Source organism: Carassius gibelio, chromosome B8, assembly GCF_023724105.1.
Source record: "Carassius gibelio isolate Cgi1373 ecotype wild population from Czech Republic chromosome B8, carGib1.2-hapl.c, whole genome shotgun sequence".
Lineage (NCBI taxonomy): Eukaryota > Metazoa > Chordata > Actinopteri > Cypriniformes > Cyprinidae > Carassius > Carassius gibelio.
In genome coordinates this window covers 27,090,172-27,111,723 of record NC_068403.1, presented here as the reverse complement: position 1 = coordinate 27,111,723, position 21,552 = coordinate 27,090,172, and the positions used below count along the sequence as shown (strand labels likewise).

The window sequence follows — 21,552 nt, the reverse complement described above, 5'->3', positions numbered from 1 at the left end:
TCTGCAAATAAAATAAAAAAAAATAAAAACTTGTTATCTGAGCAATAAATACATAAATATGTTCCTGATGCTACACACAAAAGACAATTTATTCTTCATTATCCATTATTTGACAAAAAACTTCATGGTTCTTCATAGAGAAAAAAAAAAAAAATATATATATATATATATACATACCTTTTGTTTGTCTATCTGTGCAGCATCAGAGCAAAATAACATGAAATAAAATAAAGGTGAGACTCTGTTCATAAAACTCTTACTGATGAAAGATAAAATGTCCTAACAAAAATATTACAAATGGCCAAGGAAATATGATGTTTCCTGGACGTGTACTATGATAATACTATGTTTTTGGACAAAGACTATGGTATATTTTACAGTACATCATTTTTAGTACATTTTACTTCTCATTACATTTAAAGATAATGGTAAATGTGTATGTAAATCATTCAGCACTATGGTTTCAAAGAACCACTGTATTACCATCTGATACCATTACTCCACCATGGTATTGCCATGAATCTACTTTTTGTGAGATGTTTTACATCTGCTATATGTAGATAAACGTGTAATGACACAAAGGTGGAAATGTTACCTGGAAGAGAGACAGACATGATGATCTCACCATTCCTCTCTTTGGTCTCTGTTCGCTCTAATTTCTGAGCCTCGTATCTCTTTTTACCTGCTTCCTCTTGTTCTTGGCTGGAATACTGGAATGAACAAAAACACACTCTGTTAAACAACAAACAACTTGTTTGTAAAAAGAAAAAGGAAACTATATTGAGAAATGTTGGAAAATCTTAGCAAAATTATTTGTCAATACACGAGCTGTGTCCCAAATGACGCACTATGCACTATGTACTCAGGCACAATGTACTATATCATGTAGTATATGAATTATAAATTAGTTAGTTCCAACATAAAAAAGTCTCCAACATTTAAGTGCATCATCTGGGTATTTCCTGTAAAGTGCATTTTTTCTTTTTGGAATTTTCTAATATACACTAATCATACTACTACAAAACAGCATAGAATAGTCCATAAGTAAACACAAATTGGGACACGTCTTGACATTTGAAAAATCACATACAGTACATGTCACTTAAGTTGAGACCACAGATGAATGTCTGGTTGTACTGTTTGAAGGAAACTACCAAAGTTCTTGTCTATAAAGAGGTTCTGGTAAAATGTAAGTAATGGAAATGAAGCTAAGGTGCATTATGCACCTTGAAAAATCATTGTGGAGTTGAAATATAGTGACAGTAATAAGAAACAAATAGATATTGAAAATTGAACTGATACAAATAGAATGTTCAAATGTCAGTCTTTAGAGAAAAGACAATGTGTTCATTGACGTACAGACTCTTACCTCAATAGGAGGAACTTCAATGATTTTGTCCACATTTTGAAGGGACAGTGGGACATACCACAGTGTTGCCTTGTTGGTCAATTTTTTGGTACCTACAAAAATGCATAACTAATATCAGCATAATCAGAAAGAATTTGAATCTCTTCAAATGCAGTGCATTTAATACATAAAGAGTAATTCAAGGTTAAAAAAAGTACATAGAAAAGCTACAGTAACTGCCTGAGTAACTGTAACGTGTGTTACATCCGAGGTACTCAAAAAGCACAGGAGCAGCCTGTATATACAGCCACAAAAACTTCCTGGACTAACAATTTACATTTTTGAGACCCAGTTCATGTCCACATTTATGTGTTATCACACATCCACTGGAACAAGACTTCAATAATAAAAGGTTATAATGGTAATAACACTAGATCTTATTGATCTTCATATCTCAGGTGCCACTACACATGAGTTTTATTGATTAATTAATTAATTTGTTCAGTATTTCCAATCATGGGAAAAGACCATGTCTTCTGACGAACTCTTAGGCGAGTGATGCGTTGCCGCTAAGTTTCTGGTGTTGTCATGGAGACTTCTCATCGCATCTCATAGTGAAGATGGTTTGCTCTCTGAAGCGCAAGTGAGGCTATTTTGGGTAGGCTGTGTTTATTAGACACAAGAGACATTTCAGAGAGAAAAACCATGTGTTTGAGCGGATAAGTACACAATTAAGGGCGTCATAAGAGAATGGCAAAGCTTGAATTAATGAAACTATCAATGAGTGTGATAATGAAACACCAAATAAGGAAATCCTGCGTTCTAAAATCTAATTTCTAGCAAGACGTGAAGATTTCATTTCCCTCAAATAATCCTCACACACTTGAAAGATAATAACAATTTAAATTACAGGAGAACAAAATGTTCTCTGTGTATTATGATAGATTTATGGTGACATTTTACATAAAGTAGAAGAGCTGGAAGAAGAGGCTCCTACTCATCTTGACCACTTGAGTTTTCCAATCATAAACTAGATGATCATTTTTAAATAATTTAATAGAGATTGCACGCACATAGAATGTTAAAATATTTGGTAAGACTCTATTTTAAGGACCAATTCTCACTATGAACTAGGTGCTTATTAGCATGCATATCACTAGCATATTCCCTAGGTCTTATAAAGCACATATTAATGTCTTATTCTGCATGACCATTTTAGATAATTTAGGGCTACCAATTTGTAAACTTAACTTAACTAACTTACAAACTATTAATAAGCAGCAAATTAGGAGTTTAGTGAGCCCAAAGTTATAATGAATAGTAAATAGTGATAATTGGCTATTTTATCCTATTATTTATATATTCTGTTTTATTTATTTATAAAAATAATAATAATAATAATAAATTCATTTATTAATTTTAAAGGTTACGTATCATGAAAATTAGACTTTTTCCATGCTTAAGTGCTATAATCAGGTCCCCACTGCATCTACCAAGCCAGAAAATGTGAAAAAGAACAACCCAGTACATTTTTAGAAAGCCTTTCTCTGCAAGCTTGGGGAAAAAATGAGCCGCTCAGATTTCGCTCCCTCATGATGTGGTAAGGGGATATTATTGTACTATTCCTGCCCCTAAAAGGAAAAGTTCACCAAAAAATGAAAATTCTGTCATTAATTACTCACCCTCATGTCGTTCAAAACCCATAAGACACAAATTAAGATATTTTTGATGAAATCCAAGAGCTTTCTGACCCTACATAGACAGCAATGCAACTCAAATGTTGCCAGGGCCAGAAATGTAGTAAGGACTTTGGTAAAACAGTCCATGTGACATCAGTTGTTCAACAATTCAACAATTATTCTCCTTCACGTTGCCCTATTATGGAGAATATCACAATGCATCCGTTGTTTACGTGCAGAGAAACATGCACCCATGCGTCGTGATATTATTCATAATAGCGCCCTAGGGAGAAGAATTGTTGAATAAAGTCATTATTGTTTTCTTTGCACACAAAATGTATTCTCGTTTCCACCTGCAGTGCTGCCACTGTGTTTTTGCAAGAGATAACAGTGTGCCAATCCTAATGCCATGGCAAAAGTTTGAGCAAAGCATGCAAACTGTTCTGTCTTTGGCTGCATTGACAATACTAATTAGTCCCAGCCTCAGAGGAGAGAGCAGAGGAATTATTGATTTATTTACTGTATATTATACTGCTACCACACATATATATAACATAAACATGCAATTTTTTTTTTGTCAAATTGTGTTTTTGTAGAGTATGAATGCCGTGCCACGCTAAGCCTTTGTGGGGCCCTGGGCTACTACAGATTTGCCCCCCCCCCCCCCAATTACCGTTACACGCCAATCAAAATCAAATGAGGCAAAAAATAATGTACATAATTTAAACTATATAATCGAATAATAATCTTACAAATCAGTAACAGCCCAGCAAATAAAATTAAATATCACTCACCACTAAAATGTTTTTTTTTTCCCTGCTTTTCTTATAATGCACTAAAAAATTATAGACATTTTTAAAATGTATAATTTTTTTCTCTATTTATCAACATTAACTTGCGATAGTGAAAGACATCTTCTCTCAGGTATTTCTATTTATAAGCACCAATAAACACAACAGCAGTTGTGCTATGCAAAAACCAGTAACAAGAATAACTCGGACTCAAAAGATAACTCAAAAGATAATTTAACATGCGGGCCGGGTGGGGCTAATAGGGCTAATGTTTAGCGTGCATAGTCTTTTAAATTGCTTAAAATATTTCTGCTTTGTATGGTGATTATAATCCACATCGGATCGGATCGCATTATTTCAAACACTCGCTGCTGACTGAAAGTGAGTTTTGAGCTCAACTTATTTAAAAAAGTTTTAATGCTGGTGTTATAGCTGTTAGCTTTCTGAAATGATGCGCAGCGCAGACTCTCTATTTTTATAAAAGCTCCCAAACAAAAATCATTATTATATTTTTATGACATATGCTGGCCCTGGCATGCACTAGCACGCCAGGTTTAAGCTCGACAGTGGAAACGCGGCTTTTCATCTTCTCAACTGCTCTCACTATGCGTTGCAGAGTCTTTCTGCAGGACGCGTTGCAGGCGCCATACCACACAGTGATGCAACTCGACAGGATGCTCTCGATGGTGCCTCTGTAGAAGGTGTACATGATGGGGGCGGGGCTCTGGCTCTCCTCAGTTTGTGGAGGAAGTAGAGACTCTGTTGTGATTTCTTGGCCAGTGCTGCAGTGTTGTCGGTCCAGGAGAGATCCTCTGTGATGTGCACACCCAGGAACTTGGTGCTGTTCACTCGCTCCACAGTCGCGATTGTTGTCACTGCACCACCCAGCCAGGCAGCTCACCTCGCTCCTGTAGTTTGTATTATCTTTGTTGCTAATGAGACCCACCACAGTTGTGTCATCCGCAAACTTAATGAAGAGGTTGGAGCTGTGTGACAGAGTGCAGTCGTGGGTCAGCAGAGTGAAGAGGAGGGGGCTCAGCACACATCCTTGGGGGGCCCCGGTGTTCAGAGTGATGGTGCTGGATGTTTTGCTGCTGACCCGTACTGCCTGAGGTCTTCCAGTCAGAAAGTCCAACAGCCAGTTGCATGGCGAAGTGTTGAGCCCCAGCTGGATCAGTTTGTAAATGAGCTGTTGAGGGATGATGTTGAATGTTTTGAATGCTGAACTGAAGTTTATGAACAGCATTCTGACATTTGAGTCCTTTTTGTCCAGATGTGTGAGTGCTGAGTGGACGTTAGTGGCGATGGCATCATCGGTCGACCGGCTGAACCGATATGCAAACTGGAAGGGGTCCAGGGAGGGGGGTGGGGGGGCAGACTTGATGTGGTGCATGACTAGCCATTCAAAGCACTTCATGAGGATGGGAGTAAGTGCAACAGGACGGTAGTCATTGAAGCAGGATGGAGATGGCTTCTTCAGGACTGGAATGATGGTGGTAGTTTTGAAACATGTGGGAACAACAGCCTGACTAAGTGAGAAGTTGAAAATGTCTGTGAAGACATCAGTGAGTTCTGCATTCTGCACAGTCATTCAATACACGCCCAGGGATGTTTTCAGGATGTTATCTGACGGATGAGCTGTAAAGTCACAACCCTATTCTAGAAAAGGTACGAGGAGCAGCAGCTCATTTGAATTTAAAGAAACAAGCACGAAAACAGAGTGTTTCTGCTTCCAAAATAGGCATTTTCAAAATGATATAATAAATGATCTGTGGGGTATTTTGAGCTAACATTTCACAGACACATTCTGGGGACACCTGATACTTTACATACATACTGTAAAATAGGACATAATATGTCACCTTTCAACACAGTGAATCCTGATGTTTAACAAGCATAACATTTTCCAAATGATAGTAATAGTGTTGAATTCTTCGTAATGCCTACACTACAATACGCTGTGTAATCTTAGAGAGTTAATGTTATGGTGCTGCAGACACTTCCTATTTTGATACCCAATTTTGACATTTGTAACAAGGCTGCAATACAGAGATTAATATGCCCGATAAATGAGAGCTGATTCTCCTACATTTTACGAACAAAAAACAAATCATTTAAGACTGAACTGTATCAATTCAGCAGAAAGAGGAGGATTAATTCTGACAGACTGCGTTTGGGAAAAGCATTTGCATTTTACACTCTGTTGAAGTCATCCAGACAAGCCGGTTGCTATGACAACCATGCAGGGATTCTGCCGCTACCATGGCGAGAGAATGGCTTCTCTAATTGGTTTCCACAGCAGCTTGTCTAATGGTTCTACACAGCAGGATATTTACATGTTTTCCACTAGCAAAGAATCATGGGCAAAAAAATAAATAAATAAATAATAAAAATAAGAATAGCTCCTCACTGGACATAAAATAATATACTGTATATAATTTTCACATTTGTAGAATATTGTTTTATGGTAAAATGTAGACTTACTATCAGCCATTCAACAGCTTTATACTCAGAAATGCTCTGAAGTAGACAGAACCTGAAAATCTTTCTAATATACAATATAGAATCTAAAACGTTAATTGTAAAAGGATTTTAAAATTTCCACCTCATGAGTTTCAACTATTTAGTAGAGGAAAAAATCTAGGTCTAGTGTATGACAGAGCAGGAAATAATATAATATAATATAATATAATATAATATAATATAATATAATATAATATAATATAATATAATATAATATAATATAATATAATATAAAAAAATAAGGTTTTTAAAAGAAGTATCTAAAAAAAAAAAAACTGCAATATTGTTGAATATTTTTATGGTACAAAATAACTGTTTTCTGTTTGAATATATCATAAAATGTAATCCATTGCTGTAATTTCAAAGCTGAATTTTCATCATCATTACTCCAGTCTTCAGTGTCACATGATCCTTCAGAGATTTGCTGCTCAAGAAGCATTTCTGATTATTGTCTATGTTGAAAACAGTTGTGTGCATTATTATTATCATTATATATATTTTTTCAGGATTCTTTGATGAATAGAACATTCATTTTATGAAATATAAATCCTTTATAACATTTTAAAGTCTATACTCTTACTTTTGATCAATGTAATGCATTATTTCTGAATTAAAGTACTAATTATTTTCAAAAATAATCATATATTCAAAAATAGAAAAATATTATTTCAAATTATTAAATATTTCACAATATAGCTGTTTTTGTTGTATGTTGGATAAAATAAATGTAGCCCTGGTGAGCAGAAGACACTTCTTTTAAAATGTTTGACTGGTATTTTACTGTCTATAATATTATCTAACATTCCCCAACAGGGATTAGGTTACACCAACAAAGGTAAGCTTTAAGGTATAGCTTTTTAAATAAACTACCTCACATTTTAAATTTGTGCAGTGTAGACGGAACTAGTCACACTCTGATCCTATATATATATATCTGACAATTTGTCTCTTAGCAACAAACATCTCGTAGCTAACAGGTTTTTTAATCATGGTGGTTTTATATATTGAATCATTGTTAACTCAGGCTTTTTCATCTAATGATTAAAATGTGTATTATCATTGTAAATGCACATGCACTTTTATACTGTGCTAACTTTAGATGTTAACTATATCAGAGTCTAGGGGCAAATAATCTAAATGTTTTTTCAGTGATTTACGTCTACCAGAGTAGATTGCTCTTGATTACAAACTCAGATTTTCCATTACTGCCAGCCAACACTTTAATTACTGGTTTCAACATGAACCCACTGGTCAGATACGAAGAGGAAAGATGTTGTGCAGTACAGCTGTGTACAGAAACATGAGTGATTGCAGGTGTGCTGCACACTTTGTTTAGAGATGGACTTGCCTTTAAAGGCTCTGCCAACCCTCACTCACCCTGTGAACTTGTCTCATGTTTAATACAGATTTTAAACTACATGAAGTATTCTGGACAGTGGTTTATGTGAATAGTACGTTTGATAAAAGGAGGTATAAACTTTATAGGATTTTATATTTTAACTTTTATATTTTCTTGAATTTGAACTTATGCTCCAGTAATGTATCAATTAGATCAAAAATATAGAAAAATAAATAAGATTTCTATTTTAATATAATTTAAAATATAATTTATTCCTGTGATGCAAAGTTTAATTTTCAGCATCATTACTCCAGTCTTCAGTGTCACGTGATCCTTAAGAAATCATTCTAATATGCAGATGTATTATCAGTATAGGAAACAGTTTTGCTGCTTAATATTTCTGGGACCTGTGATACTTTTTAGTAGAATTCTTTGATGAATAGAAAAATTCAAAAGAACAGTGTTTTTGAATAAAGGCTGTTGATTTTAAATATTTTATTCATCAAAGAATCAAAGAAAAAAGTATCGTCGGTTCCAGAAAAATAATAAGCAGCACAACAGTGATAAATCAGCATATTAGAACTATTTCTGAAGGATCATGACTGGGGTACTGCCTGATGAAAATTGAACTCTGCATCACAAAAATAAACTATATTATAAAGTATATTAAAATAGGAAACCGGTTTTTTTAAATAGCAATAATATTTCCCAATATTCATTTTTTCTGTATTTCTTATCAAATAAATACAACCTTGATGTGCATAAATGACTCCATTTAAAAAAAAAAACATAAAAATGTTAACAAAGGAGTAGTAAAATGACGGAAAATGCATTCATTCTAATGTGATTTTGCATCTGTATAATGTGTGTGTGTGTGGATTGTAGCCCTGCCGATGCAATCATCACGGCCCCTGCATTCAGAAGCAGGAGACCCCTGAGGAGTGCGAGCGAGACCAGGCTGACAAGATTGGCCCCGACTGTCTGTGTGCGTGTGTGTGTAACCCAAGAGAAGAGTCATGTGATGGCCTAGCCTGAGTTCAAACATGTATATAAACCACCACAAATGAATCCTTTAAATGTGTGTCAGACCAGGAAACAAAGATTTATCAAAAAACTAAGGTTTTTTTTTTTTTTTTCAGAACCCTGCTTCTTTGCTGTATGTTGATGATACGTAAATACTATGTATCATACTGTATATGAAGGGGGGGGGGGGAGTATGTTGCTATTATGCACTTTTTATTAACTAGTTTAATGGAGCCAGCCAATAATAGCCCAAAGTGTGTATGAATGAGGGCATCTTAATGCAGTGATTTCCAGGCCATGGTTCATTTGCATTCTTGGATGTATGCTTGCATTTATTTCTTGACAAGCAATGTACTTGCATATGTTTTTGTTAGTATATACATTTTTGGCACAACAAAGGTTTTGCTCCATGTTCTGTTTAAACTCTGGAGGAAGACACTGCAATTGCATAGACTGCTTTCCTATGCAGGTATCGCTCTGTAACTGCTGCCTGTGTTGGTGACGCGTGACGTTAAGTTAACATGACAGAAGCACATAAAGTCTGCCCCCATTCTGCACAGTTCCCCGCGGCTCTGCACAAGCCTTTAAAGGGGCAGTGCTGAGACAGCCTGAGACCTCTCGACAGAACCGCCTTAAAACAGCACAAGGACTGGTTAACATGCAGTGTGTGAGAATGAACCTGATCACGTGGACTGATTCTTACAAAAAAAATTAATTATGGAAAAAAGGTATTGCTTGTCAAGCAATAACAATAATAATTAAAAAAAGCTTTAATGTAACAATTGTTTAAGAGTGATTCTAACAGTATCAATTGAAGCCTTATGTATGGGCCTTAAAGGGATAGTACACCCAAAAGCTGTTTATCCCAGTGCATCCAAGATGTAGGGGACTTTGTTTCTTCAGTAGAACACAAACGAAGATATTTAACTCAAACCATTGCAGTCTGTCAGTCATATAATGTAAGTGCATGGGAATCACGGCTTTGAGGGTCAAAAAACATACACAAACAAAACAAAATTAAACCCTGCGTCTGCAGTTTCTTGCACAGACCTATTGTTTTGTGTTTTTACACATCACTGTATCATAACGAGCCACAGGGTTTAATTTTGTTTTGTTTTGTTTGTGTATGTTTTATGACTCAAAAGCTGTGATTCCCATCCACTTACATTATATGACTGTGTTCATATGTATGCAACAGTGTTCATTTGTGTTCTACAGAAGACATAAAGTCACCTACATCTTGGATGCACTGGGTGTAAGCAAATAAACATCAAATGTTCATTTTTGGGTGAACTATCCCTTTAAGGCATTTTAATGCATTCATGCTTATTATGCATCTAAAAATAAGTTCTTCCACAGATAATAAAGTAATACTTTTTGCTAATGCAATAAGACACATTCTGATATGTTATGATACACTATAAAGGTGGAACCTTTACTAGGCTAGTAATACAATGTATTATAGCATTACAATAGTTTATTAAGTTTAATACTGTATGTGTAAAGGTATAATAAATTAAGGCAGTGGTTCTCAAAGTGTGGGTGCACTTTGAGTGCACTTCTTTCTTTTTAGTAGAAAAGAAAACAAAAACAGTAAACAGCCAAAGGATGTAACTTAGAATGGGAGATGGATCGGTTTGTGAAAGGGAACAGCAAAAACAACAGTTGAAGTTGCAGAGACCCAGCCAGGTGATTGGCATTCAAAAGCTAAATGCAGAAATGATATGAAGAGGAATATCTTGCTCTTGGCTTCACTCACTGGTAGCATCCGAAAACTTCGGCTACCTCGTTACCGTATGAGGCAATGACTTTGCTGGCAGTGCTTTTGCATGAAGGCACCTCATGAAACTGATTTCAGACAGGCTTCTGAGACAGAGTATCGGTTCAATGATCTACAGCAAAATATATGATACAAAATATGAGAGCTTTGGTGGTATCTAAGTGATTATTTTATTACTGTAATATAAATTTTTCGCTAGAAATGACATCAAAAGTGGAAAACGTTGATCAAAAACATACATTTACCATAGACAGTAAAAGAAATGGACACAGCGACCCCATTGGAACTCAATTGAGACAAGTGAAGCCCATTTTTAGCGTTTTTTAGCACTTCCGTTTCTGACGCGCAGACTCAAACGAAGCTTGATGACGTCAGCAACCTGTCTGACAGATGTAAGTCTTCTAGTGGCTGTGCGTGCAAACTGCCATCGTTAATCTTGCAGAGACGGCGAGCTTGAGCGGGTTTGTCGTGAGTAAGCAGGAGTAAGTATTCTGATTAATTATTTTGTATAGTATTTTAAAATGTAACGCCACTACGCCATATTAAGTTAATTGCCTGCGAGCTTCTCCACCTGTATGTACGGTAATGCGACAGAGAGACGAGTGGTTATGACGCAATCGTTAGCCTATTTTTTACAAAAACTGTTTATACGGGGCCATAATGTAACATAGAAGGTAATGGAGCTCTTTATACATTGTCGTGTATCTTTAGAAATAAATAATGGACAAACGGAGTCTTTAAATGCCTCAGATGTAAAGTTATTCGCTGTCAAAGTGACGCCAAAATGAATGGGAGTCAATGGGAATGCTAACGCAAGTGAAGTTCTGCTAAAAGATGGCAACCCCCACCCTACTTCAACTTCCGGTCGAGTTCCTTGCCCCCTGACATTTACACACAAACTGGACACCGACCGCAACTTTCAGATGCCATCTTAATTTTTTAGCTTAATTTTTACAGAATGGAACGCACAGGATTGTGGGATATTAAAGGCAACGAAGGCTGAATCTATGCTGCCTTCAAAAATCGGCCAGATGAAGGCATCTCAGGAGACAGAAAGTGAACCTAATATTAAATTCAGACATGCCTGATGTCCTCCTGCCTTGGAATACATCCTCTGAAGGCAGCATATTCCAGTTTTCGGATGCAGGCACCCTAGTTATACCGGATAATACACATGGCACGTCATGCTTAATATAAATTGAAATGTATTTAAAATCTGATACTATTTAAAATAATAAAACACCATTATGGTAATGAGAATTAGCTTAATTAACCATTAAATTAATAACACAAAGCTAAAATAATAAATAAATAAATAAATAAATAAACGTAATGGTCGTAAAAGGCTTACGGTTGGGTTAAAGTATATTGTACATAAAAATAATTAAAGCTGTTTTTTTGCATTTGTAATGTTTTTTTTTGTTGTTGTTGTTTTTGGTTTAGGTTTTTTTTCTGTATTAAGCTGATTATAAATTAATTAAAATAATAAAGTTTGTCAAAGTATTGGGAAACTTTTTTCCTATAATTAAGATTCACTGAAATGTTTTAATGTAATATTATTTATGTCTTTTGGTTTTTGGGTAAAGTATGATGCACAAATGTTCTTTAACTGGTATTTGATTTATTGCATGCATTTAAATGTGGCCACTCCAAAGCAGAGCGAGTCCAGAGTTGTCTTTCTTTGTAACGACTTCCGCAGTCACTTCTTCCACTACTACTGACTGGGAACTTCGCCCACGCCGAGCTGGATCACTTTATACCACATGACAACCCTGTTGCTGTGGTAACAACATGCGCCTTGGGGATAAGTGCTTTTGTTTTAGCAGCACTGTTTCTTCTTCTCTTGTATTGCTTTTTTGTCTTTGATATAGAATTCTTCAAATAATCAAGGAGATCGTGTCTGTTTTTTTTATGATCAAACACCATATGTGTCTAAAGTTGTAATCACATTATATTCAGATTAGATTTATTGAGTTATAGCTCCATCTTGAGATGAGATCAGAGACGGAGGGATGATGCAGCATCAGCTTTTGAAATAATTGCAGGTGCTGATAAACTGCCCAGCTCATATGAATATAGCAAAGCGCCCAATGTTTTCAGTGTAGTCACTTTTATTACTATAGTGCTTTTAAATAGGACAATTATTCAGTAGGGACTTTTGGCCAGTTTTGAAATTACCATTCACACATTTGGCAGCGTCCCAAACCACAATGAACTTTGAAACAGAACTCCTGAAAAATAAACGCAGACCTTTAACACAGAAGAATGAATGTACACAATGACATCCATCCACACCTGTTTCAATCAGCGTCAATGGAATCTCAATTATTCATGCAGGCTGATGTCTGAAGAATTCAGTTCATGTACAGTTCATGAAGAAGTTGTCAGACAGATACCATTATAAAAAAATTCCTTTCATTTTGTCTTTTTTTTTTTTTTTTTAGGTTTCACATTTAGAGATTCATCTATTCTGAATTATGTTACACAGTAATTGTGGATTACATATTTACACATTACATCAAAAAGAAACAAAACAAGAACAATACTTTCGTAAGGCCTCGGGACAACAGTGTTTATACTTTTCTTAATGACTGAATGAGTGGAAGTGAAAATGCATCATGTCAGGTTTTATGTAAATCATACTGACTGCCATTGGTCCTCACACATCTCGTGGCTCGCCAATTTTGATTATGCAAAAACTGTGAATGAGGCATGAAAGCTGTGGCTGATGTGAACATGTTTAATGAGTTACAACTTTGTGTTGTTACTAAATCACTAACATGACTTCTAAAGACTTGAAATAGAAGTGCATTTATCATATGGACAACTGTAATGATACTTTGGTTGTTTAATGCTCTTTATTCCTTCCTTCACTATAGGCTTTGCTTGTATGGAAAACTGCAGCATGAACATGAAAAACAAAGCATTTTTGGATAAACTATTCCATTAAACAATGCTTTATGACCGTTCACTGACCTGTGACTATGTTCTCTGAGAGAACATTGACCTGCACCTCCACTGAGTTTTTGGAGGTGTAGGTAATCTCAGCACTGACATGGGCTACTTCACCGATGAACATTGGGTACAGGAAGTCTGTGCGCTCCACCCGGGCCAGAGCAGCTACACAGCGGTCCTATTCGCCAAAAGAAATGCTTATTTAATTGCACTTTATGCATTACTAGTATACCAGGATGCTACAGCTCAGTAGCTGCATATATATATATATATATTTGTACTGTGTGTACATTGTGATACATTTATGATTTTGCAGAGCCCTCTACTGGCTCCACAGGACAATGGACATTTTTAAGCAGAAGGCATGAATCAGGGTCAAAGACAAAAATATATACACAATATTTTAAAGTATTGAAATAATAATATTATAATATTTAAATAATATTAGATTTTTTCACATGACAGTAATGAGAAAGATATTGTTTTGAATTAATGTAATGAGAATCTGGTAAAAAGCAAATAAAAATGGTCATGTTTATTTTTACCCTTCAGATTTTCCAGTAAAATATAACAGTCTATCACTTAACAAATCAACCAGAATGTTCAGTTACATCTTTATCGTGTTCGTCTGTTCTAGAAAACACAACACACTTTATATATATATATATATATATATATATATATATATATATATATATATATATATATATATATATACATAAAAAACGATGGTGGTTCCAGTGGTAAAAGCCTCTGTTTCCGGAGCGTAAGACTAAATGAACTCACCCCGGTTTGACTGTTGCAGTGGCGAGTGCCAATGATGCATCCCGCTTCCTCAATCATCTTCAGGATAGTCCCACCATGAACATTGCCAACAATATTGGCATCATCAGGACGCATGATCCTGAAATATTAAAGAAAAAAAAAACTTTTCATATAATCACCAGGTTTTATTGGGATGCATGATATAGTGCATTTATAACCATATTCAGTATTGCCATATAGACCGACATTTTGTATTACATTTACCCGACACTTAAAGCGACTTACAGTGCATTCAGGCTATACAGTACATTCTTTTAAACAGTATGTGTGCTCCCTGGGAATTAAACCCAAAACCTTTTGCACTGCTATTGCAATGCTCTACAACTGAGCCATAGGAACCTTGTATAGTTTAAATATGTTAAACGACTAACAAATCAAGTTCTCACAAAAAAAAATAATAATCTGACAATTATTATTAAACTATATAGGTCCCACTTTATATTAGGTGGCCTTAACTACTATGTACTTAAATTTAAATTGATACAATGGACTTATTGTGTACATACTTGTATTTTTACATCTGTAATTAATTTCTGTAATTACATTTATAATTACACGTTTAACTTTAACATGCAGTTAAGAAGTATTAATTAACTGCATGTTCTTACGACTTAATTAAGGTTAGGAATAGGGTTTGACTTAATGTTATGTATACTTGTATGTAGTTATGCTTAGTTTATTGTTATTATAATAGTAAGTACATGTCGTGTGTAACAAAGACACCTTAAAATAGTCAAGTCACCATTATTAATATAGCTCATATTACAATGCAGAATGTGTCAAAGCAGCCTTATTAAAAAGGTAAATAGTGGGTAAAATAAATCATTATAATAATTATTATAATAATAAGTGTAAAACAAAGTGTTACCCTGTTTTGCTATACAATATGTACACAATTAATACATTGTACCTATTTTTTTATATTTTTACATATACATATAAGGTCATCTAATATAAAGTGGGACCAAACTATACTATCTTGTTAATTTCCTATACATAGGTCACACTGACACAAGATCCATATAATGTCAGTTGACCATAAGAATCACTGTAGCCAGTAAATATATTTATATTAGTTCATGTCCTTAAGCAGGATTTCCAGAGTGCTGATACTTAATCTAGCAGTACTTGTTTTGCTGTTTGTATAACTCAGCTTTTTTTGTCTAAATGTATCATAAATAAAGACAGACATGATGACTCAACATTAGTTAATAGAAAAACTGACACGATTACGAACACAACCAGTTTGGTGAGAATTTCTGAACGACCAAATCATAACAAACGTCTCCTAAAACCACCATGAAACTACTACTAATTCACTGAATTATTTTCTTGAACAAACAAATCAATGTCAAACACAATGTTACAAACACACAAATCTAAAAGTTTGGAACAATATGTGGTGTGTGTCTATGAATGAAAAGTATGAAATTAAGAGTCTTTCTAAAAGAGTACGATATGACATGTGTTGGTAAGACAACTCTACCTGCTGAGCTCATAAGGAGACGCCATGATTCATTAAAAGTTAGACGACAGAGACTTGAGAAGTTCCCAATCCAACAGTGAGTTCATCCACGACAGTGACAAGCTTTCATTCATTTCCTCCATCACTGCACACGCATCACCTATGACATCATCTTCACCACTAGTGTGAGTGTGTCACCGACTCAGACTCCACCCACTTTCATGCAAATTTTGCAGGCCTTCAGTGACTCATAGAGCTAGCAGTGACAGTATTCACGGTTTTCATTTGATTCACACTCAAATGAACAGAACTAGCTTAAAACCAGTTACTCAACTTTTATAAAATATTTACAATTCTGTAACTAACTGTCTTGAAAATAGTCACAATTCAAAGGGGGGAAAACACAATCAGTCTTTATGTTCTTTAGGTAAAATAACATTAGGTTTTGATTTTGGGGTTAGATGTTGGCTATCCCAATATATTCTTGATTCACTCCACAACAGAACAGACATGGAGCACAAAAGACCCACTTTGATTTAAAGATCACTTCCAATCAGTCAAGCGATGAACAGCTGAGTCCAAAATCTTTTGCTTATATTTATTGTTTTTATTTGAAAACTAACATCATAATGTCAAATACATCGTTTTTTTTTTTTTAAGTTACCACAAGAGTGAGAAAGATAACTGTTAGATTTATGTTGTCTGATTGCATCAAACCGTTTATCACTATCAGGTGTATATCATTAACAGGAAAAACAAGATCTCTCTCTACATCCCCTTTTCATTACACTAAAACATTTACACACAAAAAAAAGTTTTAATACATTTCAGTTCAGTAAAGATGGTGGACAGGACCTTGCACTTTTGAATGTTGAGAAATTCTTACTTGCATGAGTGTAATGAAGAGTTTAAAAAGTACCAAGGCATCAAAGATTGAGTTATTCTTGATGTTGTGTCTGTGACGTACTGTTAACTACATTCAACACATTGCATCAAAAAGTGATTTGTATTTAGTTTTTGCTTTAGTGAACTAAAATAGCTAAAAAAAGGGATACAGTATATAAATTATTTAAAGTAATTTGATACAAGGTATTTAATTACTACTTTAAATGGCATCTTTCAAAAAATGACCAAAAAAAAAAAGAAAAGAACACATAACAACAACAATCCTACCTGAAAATATGAGGATGACGAATACATCTGATCTCTCTCAGAAACAAAATGCCAGTCTCAATAAAATAATGTAGCATATTGCCCTGTTTGCAACGAGAAGGTAACAAAGTAACCCAATTTGCACCAACTAAATGGATCTCGCCCCGTAAGTGATTCACCCTGGCTGCCAAGTAACCCAGTAAATTTGGTTACCTCTGAGTAAATTTGGTATCTGCGCAACAATAGCATGTGAAAATAATGTGTGTGGTTACATTGACTGTGCTCTGGCTCTATTTGGTGTTGAGTATAATGGGGGAAAATGCAATATTGAACCATATAAAACATTAAAATAAATGTCACACAAGATTATGAGGGTTTCATTATATAAGCCTATAATAATATTTGTTTATTGTTGAAAATGTGTTCTTTACGAACAAAAATAAAAATATATAGGCATTATAAGAACATTCATTCATACAGGTCAGGAAAGAACAGAAATGTTATCATATATGACTGAATCTAAGTCTATTACATATTTTTAAAAAATATAATAGGCTAATAATCTTTTTTTATTTTTTTATTTTTATTTTTTGTGAAGCATGTTCTTGCCATTGTAAAAACAAGTAATAGTTCAAAGTAAGAACTATTTACTCTTGCTTATAGTGAAGGGTCAAAACTTCTAGAGGGAGCCATCACATTTACAATTCAAGAATGCTAATGCACTTTAAAATAATACTAATAATAATGATACTCTTGAGTCGAAAGGCTTTCTTTCAACACAAAAGCATATGGAAAAAGAGTTGTGGTAGATTTAGTGATTTAACAGAGCTGATGTCTGTCAGTTTTCAAGAAACCAGATGACTATTAGAGTTGGATGTGGTAGCGTCCTGAAACGTTAAAAAGGCCTACTGGTACCAGTTAAAAACAACCATCTAGTCTAAATCTCTATGCAGCTGCCTTATGTAAAACTTACTAATTAAATAACTATTAAAGTCTCGTGGTTATTGTTATTGCCCATACCTACACTGAAGCACAAGGTTAGTGTTGTCACGTGAAACATGTTTATTTTCTCAGCGCTGATCAGGATGGACCAATCACAGTCGCTTGGTATTAGCAGCAGATCAAGATCTGTTGTAGAGATTACCATAGCGGATTTTCATTTGTAAATCAGGTTCCAGTCGCCGAAATCAACTCAATTAAATTAAACTGTTCAGCATCACAAGGTTTCCATGCAGCAGAAGAACACACCTCGGTGTAGTATTCTGCGCTCTGGCCACCCAGTTTAGTTTCCACAGATGGAGGAGGAGCTGGTTCTGTCTCAGCGCCATTGTTAGTTAGTAACATGGAAGTTAGATCTGCAGATTTCGCAAACACACCTACAACAAACAGACAAAAGTCTTACGAAATTTTAACGTGGGTGACTCGATGCGATGGCGTCATTTGCGCGCATGGGGCAGGCTTTGCCTCTTACAAGCACAAGAGGGCAGTCTCTAAAGCATCGAAAAACAAGAGCATTCTGCGCTAGCCAGCCTGTTTTAACCAACGTTTAATCCTGAAACAAAGCGATTAACAAAGGAGCGCACAAATTCATGCTAAGAAAATATCACGCACGACAGCCATTTGGTTTCATTTTCTACTTTTTATTCACCTCGTTATTAAATGAATCCGCTTCTCTAAACTATCATAACCTAATCTTATATATGCTATTTACGCTTTGAATATATAATTTCTACCCAACTGTAGCCTACATGACATTGCGTTCCTGTCAATGCTCTGCATCAGCATCACCGTTGAGGTCATCACATACGACACACGATGTGACCGGGTGTGAAAAAAAGCACCAGCATCCCAACCTCATTTTAAGTCATTTGAAATTACCGAATGTAACGTCTCCGTGCATTTCATCCTTTTTAAAACGTTTTAGTGATGACCGGAAAGGATATTATTCAGTTGTGGAGCGGGCTTGTGATTATAGGGCCGCTTCTTCATACCGGGCGTAAATAGAGATCCATTAATCGAGACGTTAAAAATGTTAGCTCTACATAAGAGAGTCTTACCTGCATATCTGGATGGATGGTGTGGCTTGTGCATTAGAAATAGACATCGTGATCTTGCGTCGAGGCTCGTCTTTAACGAGTGTCGTAATGAAACGGACTGAGTCAGGCGGAGCTGTGTCTGCAGGGTGAATCGATTGGCTAGACTCCTTCCAGTGTGGTAAAAGACGTGGAGAAAACCATACACCGATTCTGCTATTGAGTATTGAAGAAAAAGTACGTGTGTGAATCGGTTATCGATTCATAGAAGCTGTGTAGATAGTTCACTTCCGTTTATTAACAGAAGTAGGTTACACACATGGCGATAGCCCTAAACTGACCCTTCGCTGCCTTTCTATAAAACAAAGAAACGTGTTTTTTTTATTTAAATAATAATAATAATAATTTAAGACCAACAAAAGCCGTTTCTACTTAATAAACTTTATTCGTTAGGTTTACCAACATGATATGGTTAAAAATTATCTACACACCTCACTCGTTCAATTCACGCTGTAACTAAACCACCGAAAGGTGGCAGCAGAGACCATGTTTTACTGCAAGAGTTCCCCTTTAACGTGAATAAAGAGGACGCTGTCAGTGATTATGTTTGCATTTATATATTTGACAGGCGCTTTTTCCCCAACGTAGCCTAACTGACGCTGCATCCAATGTATAGGCCTGATTAAAAGCATGGTAACTGTAGCCTAGTTACACCATTGCTAACAATAGTTTAAACATGTCATATGTAGTTAATTTGTGCGTATACAAATGGCAATCATTACGTCGCTTTCATGCCTTGTGATTATATGCCTATAGAGCATCACCACGTCACCACACATCAATATTCATTTGCGCGCCCAAATCCTTGTCATTGTTATGTTTGATGGTAGGTCCGCGTCTCCCCATTGTGTGTATGCGCATTAGCTCTGTTATTTTCATTTGTTCAGATAGAATAATGCAAGGAAACCATCTGGGTAGCCTACAACTTTTATTATAAAAAGTAGCACAACACATCAGTGTATCAACATAAATGTAGCACAACACATAAATGTATAAACATGGAAATAAATAGCACCTCTCCTAAAATAGAGATTTCAGTGAACAACAACACAGAGTGCTTACATTTAACCATCTGCACCAACCCAGGATACTAAAGTATGAAGTGCAAATATCTTACAATTATCAACCCGTTGGGTTTTACTTAGGCGTTTTCAAGAGCCACCGACGATTTAACCCGCGGAAGGGCATAAATCTAACCACGTTATGTACAGGTTACGCGCAGGATCTTTATGAAAACTAAACGAGTTGAACGGGTCTGTTCCATTACTATGCACTGGACTGGAAAACCAAGTATACAATACTCACATCTGATTTGATGACACCAATTCATCAAATTTTAAAAAGAAATGCAAGAGATTAAGTAGTTTTTAAATATATAGCTACAATTCTACAAGGCTTGCATTAATAGATCATAGCAAAAGTCAATTTTACGGTAGGTCTACCAAGGCCTCCAGACTTCGGCATCGGTGATCAGTGGCACAGGCTGAGGTCGACTGGGAATCGCAGCGTTGCTTTTTTCCGGGGTTGCGATTCTTGTGCTGCTGGATTTCAAATTCAAGAGTTTTTGTTGGATTTGACTCATCATTTTGGAGCTCTGTGCACAGCAGTTCTGGCAGGTGGGGGTCTTGGGCATCACTGAATGCTGGATGAACTCATTGAGGCGATGGCGGGTTTCTGTGTCGAGGCCGGTTTGCGGTAGGCGCGCTGAAACGCGCTGGAGGCAAGCTGTGTGCCCCTCTTTAAAGCTATCTGCGCTATCTGTAAACAGAAATTTATATACAACTTAGTTTGCTTTGAAGCTATTTTACATCAGACGACCATAATATAAGATGAAATGGAAAATGTATCCGAAGTAAACTGACCTTTAGTCGGAATGGATTGAATGTCAGTCAGGAATCTGACGGTCATCTCCAAAATATCAGCTTTCTCCAGTTTAGAGTAACGGCAATTCTGAAATGAATAACAGGCAACGGTTAGAGCAAACGTTAAACGCACGAGCACTTCATACAGACTATCCAAAACAGCGTGTTTATTCAATGAAAAGAACTTACATCTTTGCCTGTGAGAGGGAGAATGAGCGCTTTTAATCTGTCGAGGCTCTCGTTGATGCGCGCTCGTCGCTTCTTTTCCAGTAAGGGCTTTAAAGTTCTTCTCAGTTCGTTTGCTTCTTTTCTCATGGCCACGGTGCGAGGCGCATAAGTCAGAGCAGATACAGCAGTGGCGTTGGGAGTCATGTTGAGCTTGTTGAGAGTAGAGGTCGTCTGTGAAGCACTGAGGGTCCGCGCGGGGTTTATATTCCTGTCCGGCGCGTCATGGACACGCCCCCACGCCTCAGACAACTCCTCTGCTCAAATAACTCTAGACTGAAGAACAAAAGGACGCGTTTGTAGCGTGTATAAATTATACTCCACTTTAAATCAGTTTTTTCTTTCTTTCTTTCTTTTTTTTTTTTTGGATTAACCAACATATATTGGTTTATATTTTATTTTGCTCGTTCCTTCCTCCCTGATGATTAGATAAATGTTGACACTTCGTTTATGTACTACTATGGTTTATCAATTGAATGCTTTTACAATACT

General features: G+C 35.9%; 2 protein-coding genes across 6 annotated transcripts in view; both read right to left on the bottom strand.

Annotated features, from left to right (window-relative positions):
* acot7 (acyl-CoA thioesterase 7) overlaps positions 1 to 19,209 on the bottom strand; it is a 67,342-nt gene extending 48,133 nt beyond the window's left edge. Inside the window, exons 1-6 of one of the 5 annotated variants that reach the window (XM_052562947.1) lie at positions 18,938 to 19,209; positions 14,225 to 14,342; positions 13,460 to 13,616; positions 1,370 to 1,461; positions 596 to 710; positions 178 to 192 (exon numbers count right to left, since the gene is read on the bottom strand). In XM_052562947.1, coding sequence (XP_052418907.1) covers positions 178 to 192; positions 596 to 710; positions 1,370 to 1,461; positions 13,460 to 13,616; positions 14,225 to 14,342; positions 18,938 to 18,984 — 544 coding nt within the window. In that variant the 5' untranslated portion in view covers positions 18,985 to 19,209. Of the gene's footprint in view, positions 1 to 177; positions 193 to 595; positions 711 to 1,369; positions 1,462 to 13,459; positions 13,617 to 14,224; positions 14,343 to 15,749; positions 15,902 to 18,937 lie in introns of those variants that run through there. The other 4 variants (XM_052562950.1, XM_052562949.1, XM_052562948.1 and 1 more) reach the window with 4 other exon arrangements.
* A 706-nt stretch (positions 19,210 to 19,915) lies between these two features.
* Positions 19,916 to 21,229, bottom strand: hes2.2 (hes family bHLH transcription factor 2, tandem duplicate 2). Its single transcript, XM_052562974.1, has 3 exons — positions 21,025 to 21,229; positions 20,836 to 20,923; positions 19,916 to 20,731 (listed from the first exon to the last, which is right to left on the bottom strand). The coding sequence occupies exons 1-3, from the start codon at positions 21,205 to 21,207 to the stop codon at positions 20,412 to 20,414; spliced, it is 591 nt and encodes a 196-aa protein (XP_052418934.1). The 5' UTR covers positions 21,208 to 21,229; the 3' UTR covers positions 19,916 to 20,411.
* Positions 21,230 to 21,552: the final 323 nt, after the last annotated feature.

Coding starts and splice junctions, on each gene's coding strand:
- hes2.2 (XM_052562974.1), bottom strand. CDS start 21,207: ATGACTCCCAACGCCACTGCTGTATCTGCTCTGACTTATGCGCCTCGC. Junction 20,924..21,024: donor TCCCTCTCACAGGCAAAGAT/GTAAGTTCTTTT, acceptor TATTCATTTCAG/AATTGCCGTTACTCTAAACT. Junction 20,732..20,835: donor TCAATCCATTCCGACTAAAG/GTCAGTTTACTT, acceptor TTCTGTTTACAG/ATAGCGCAGATAGCTTTAAA.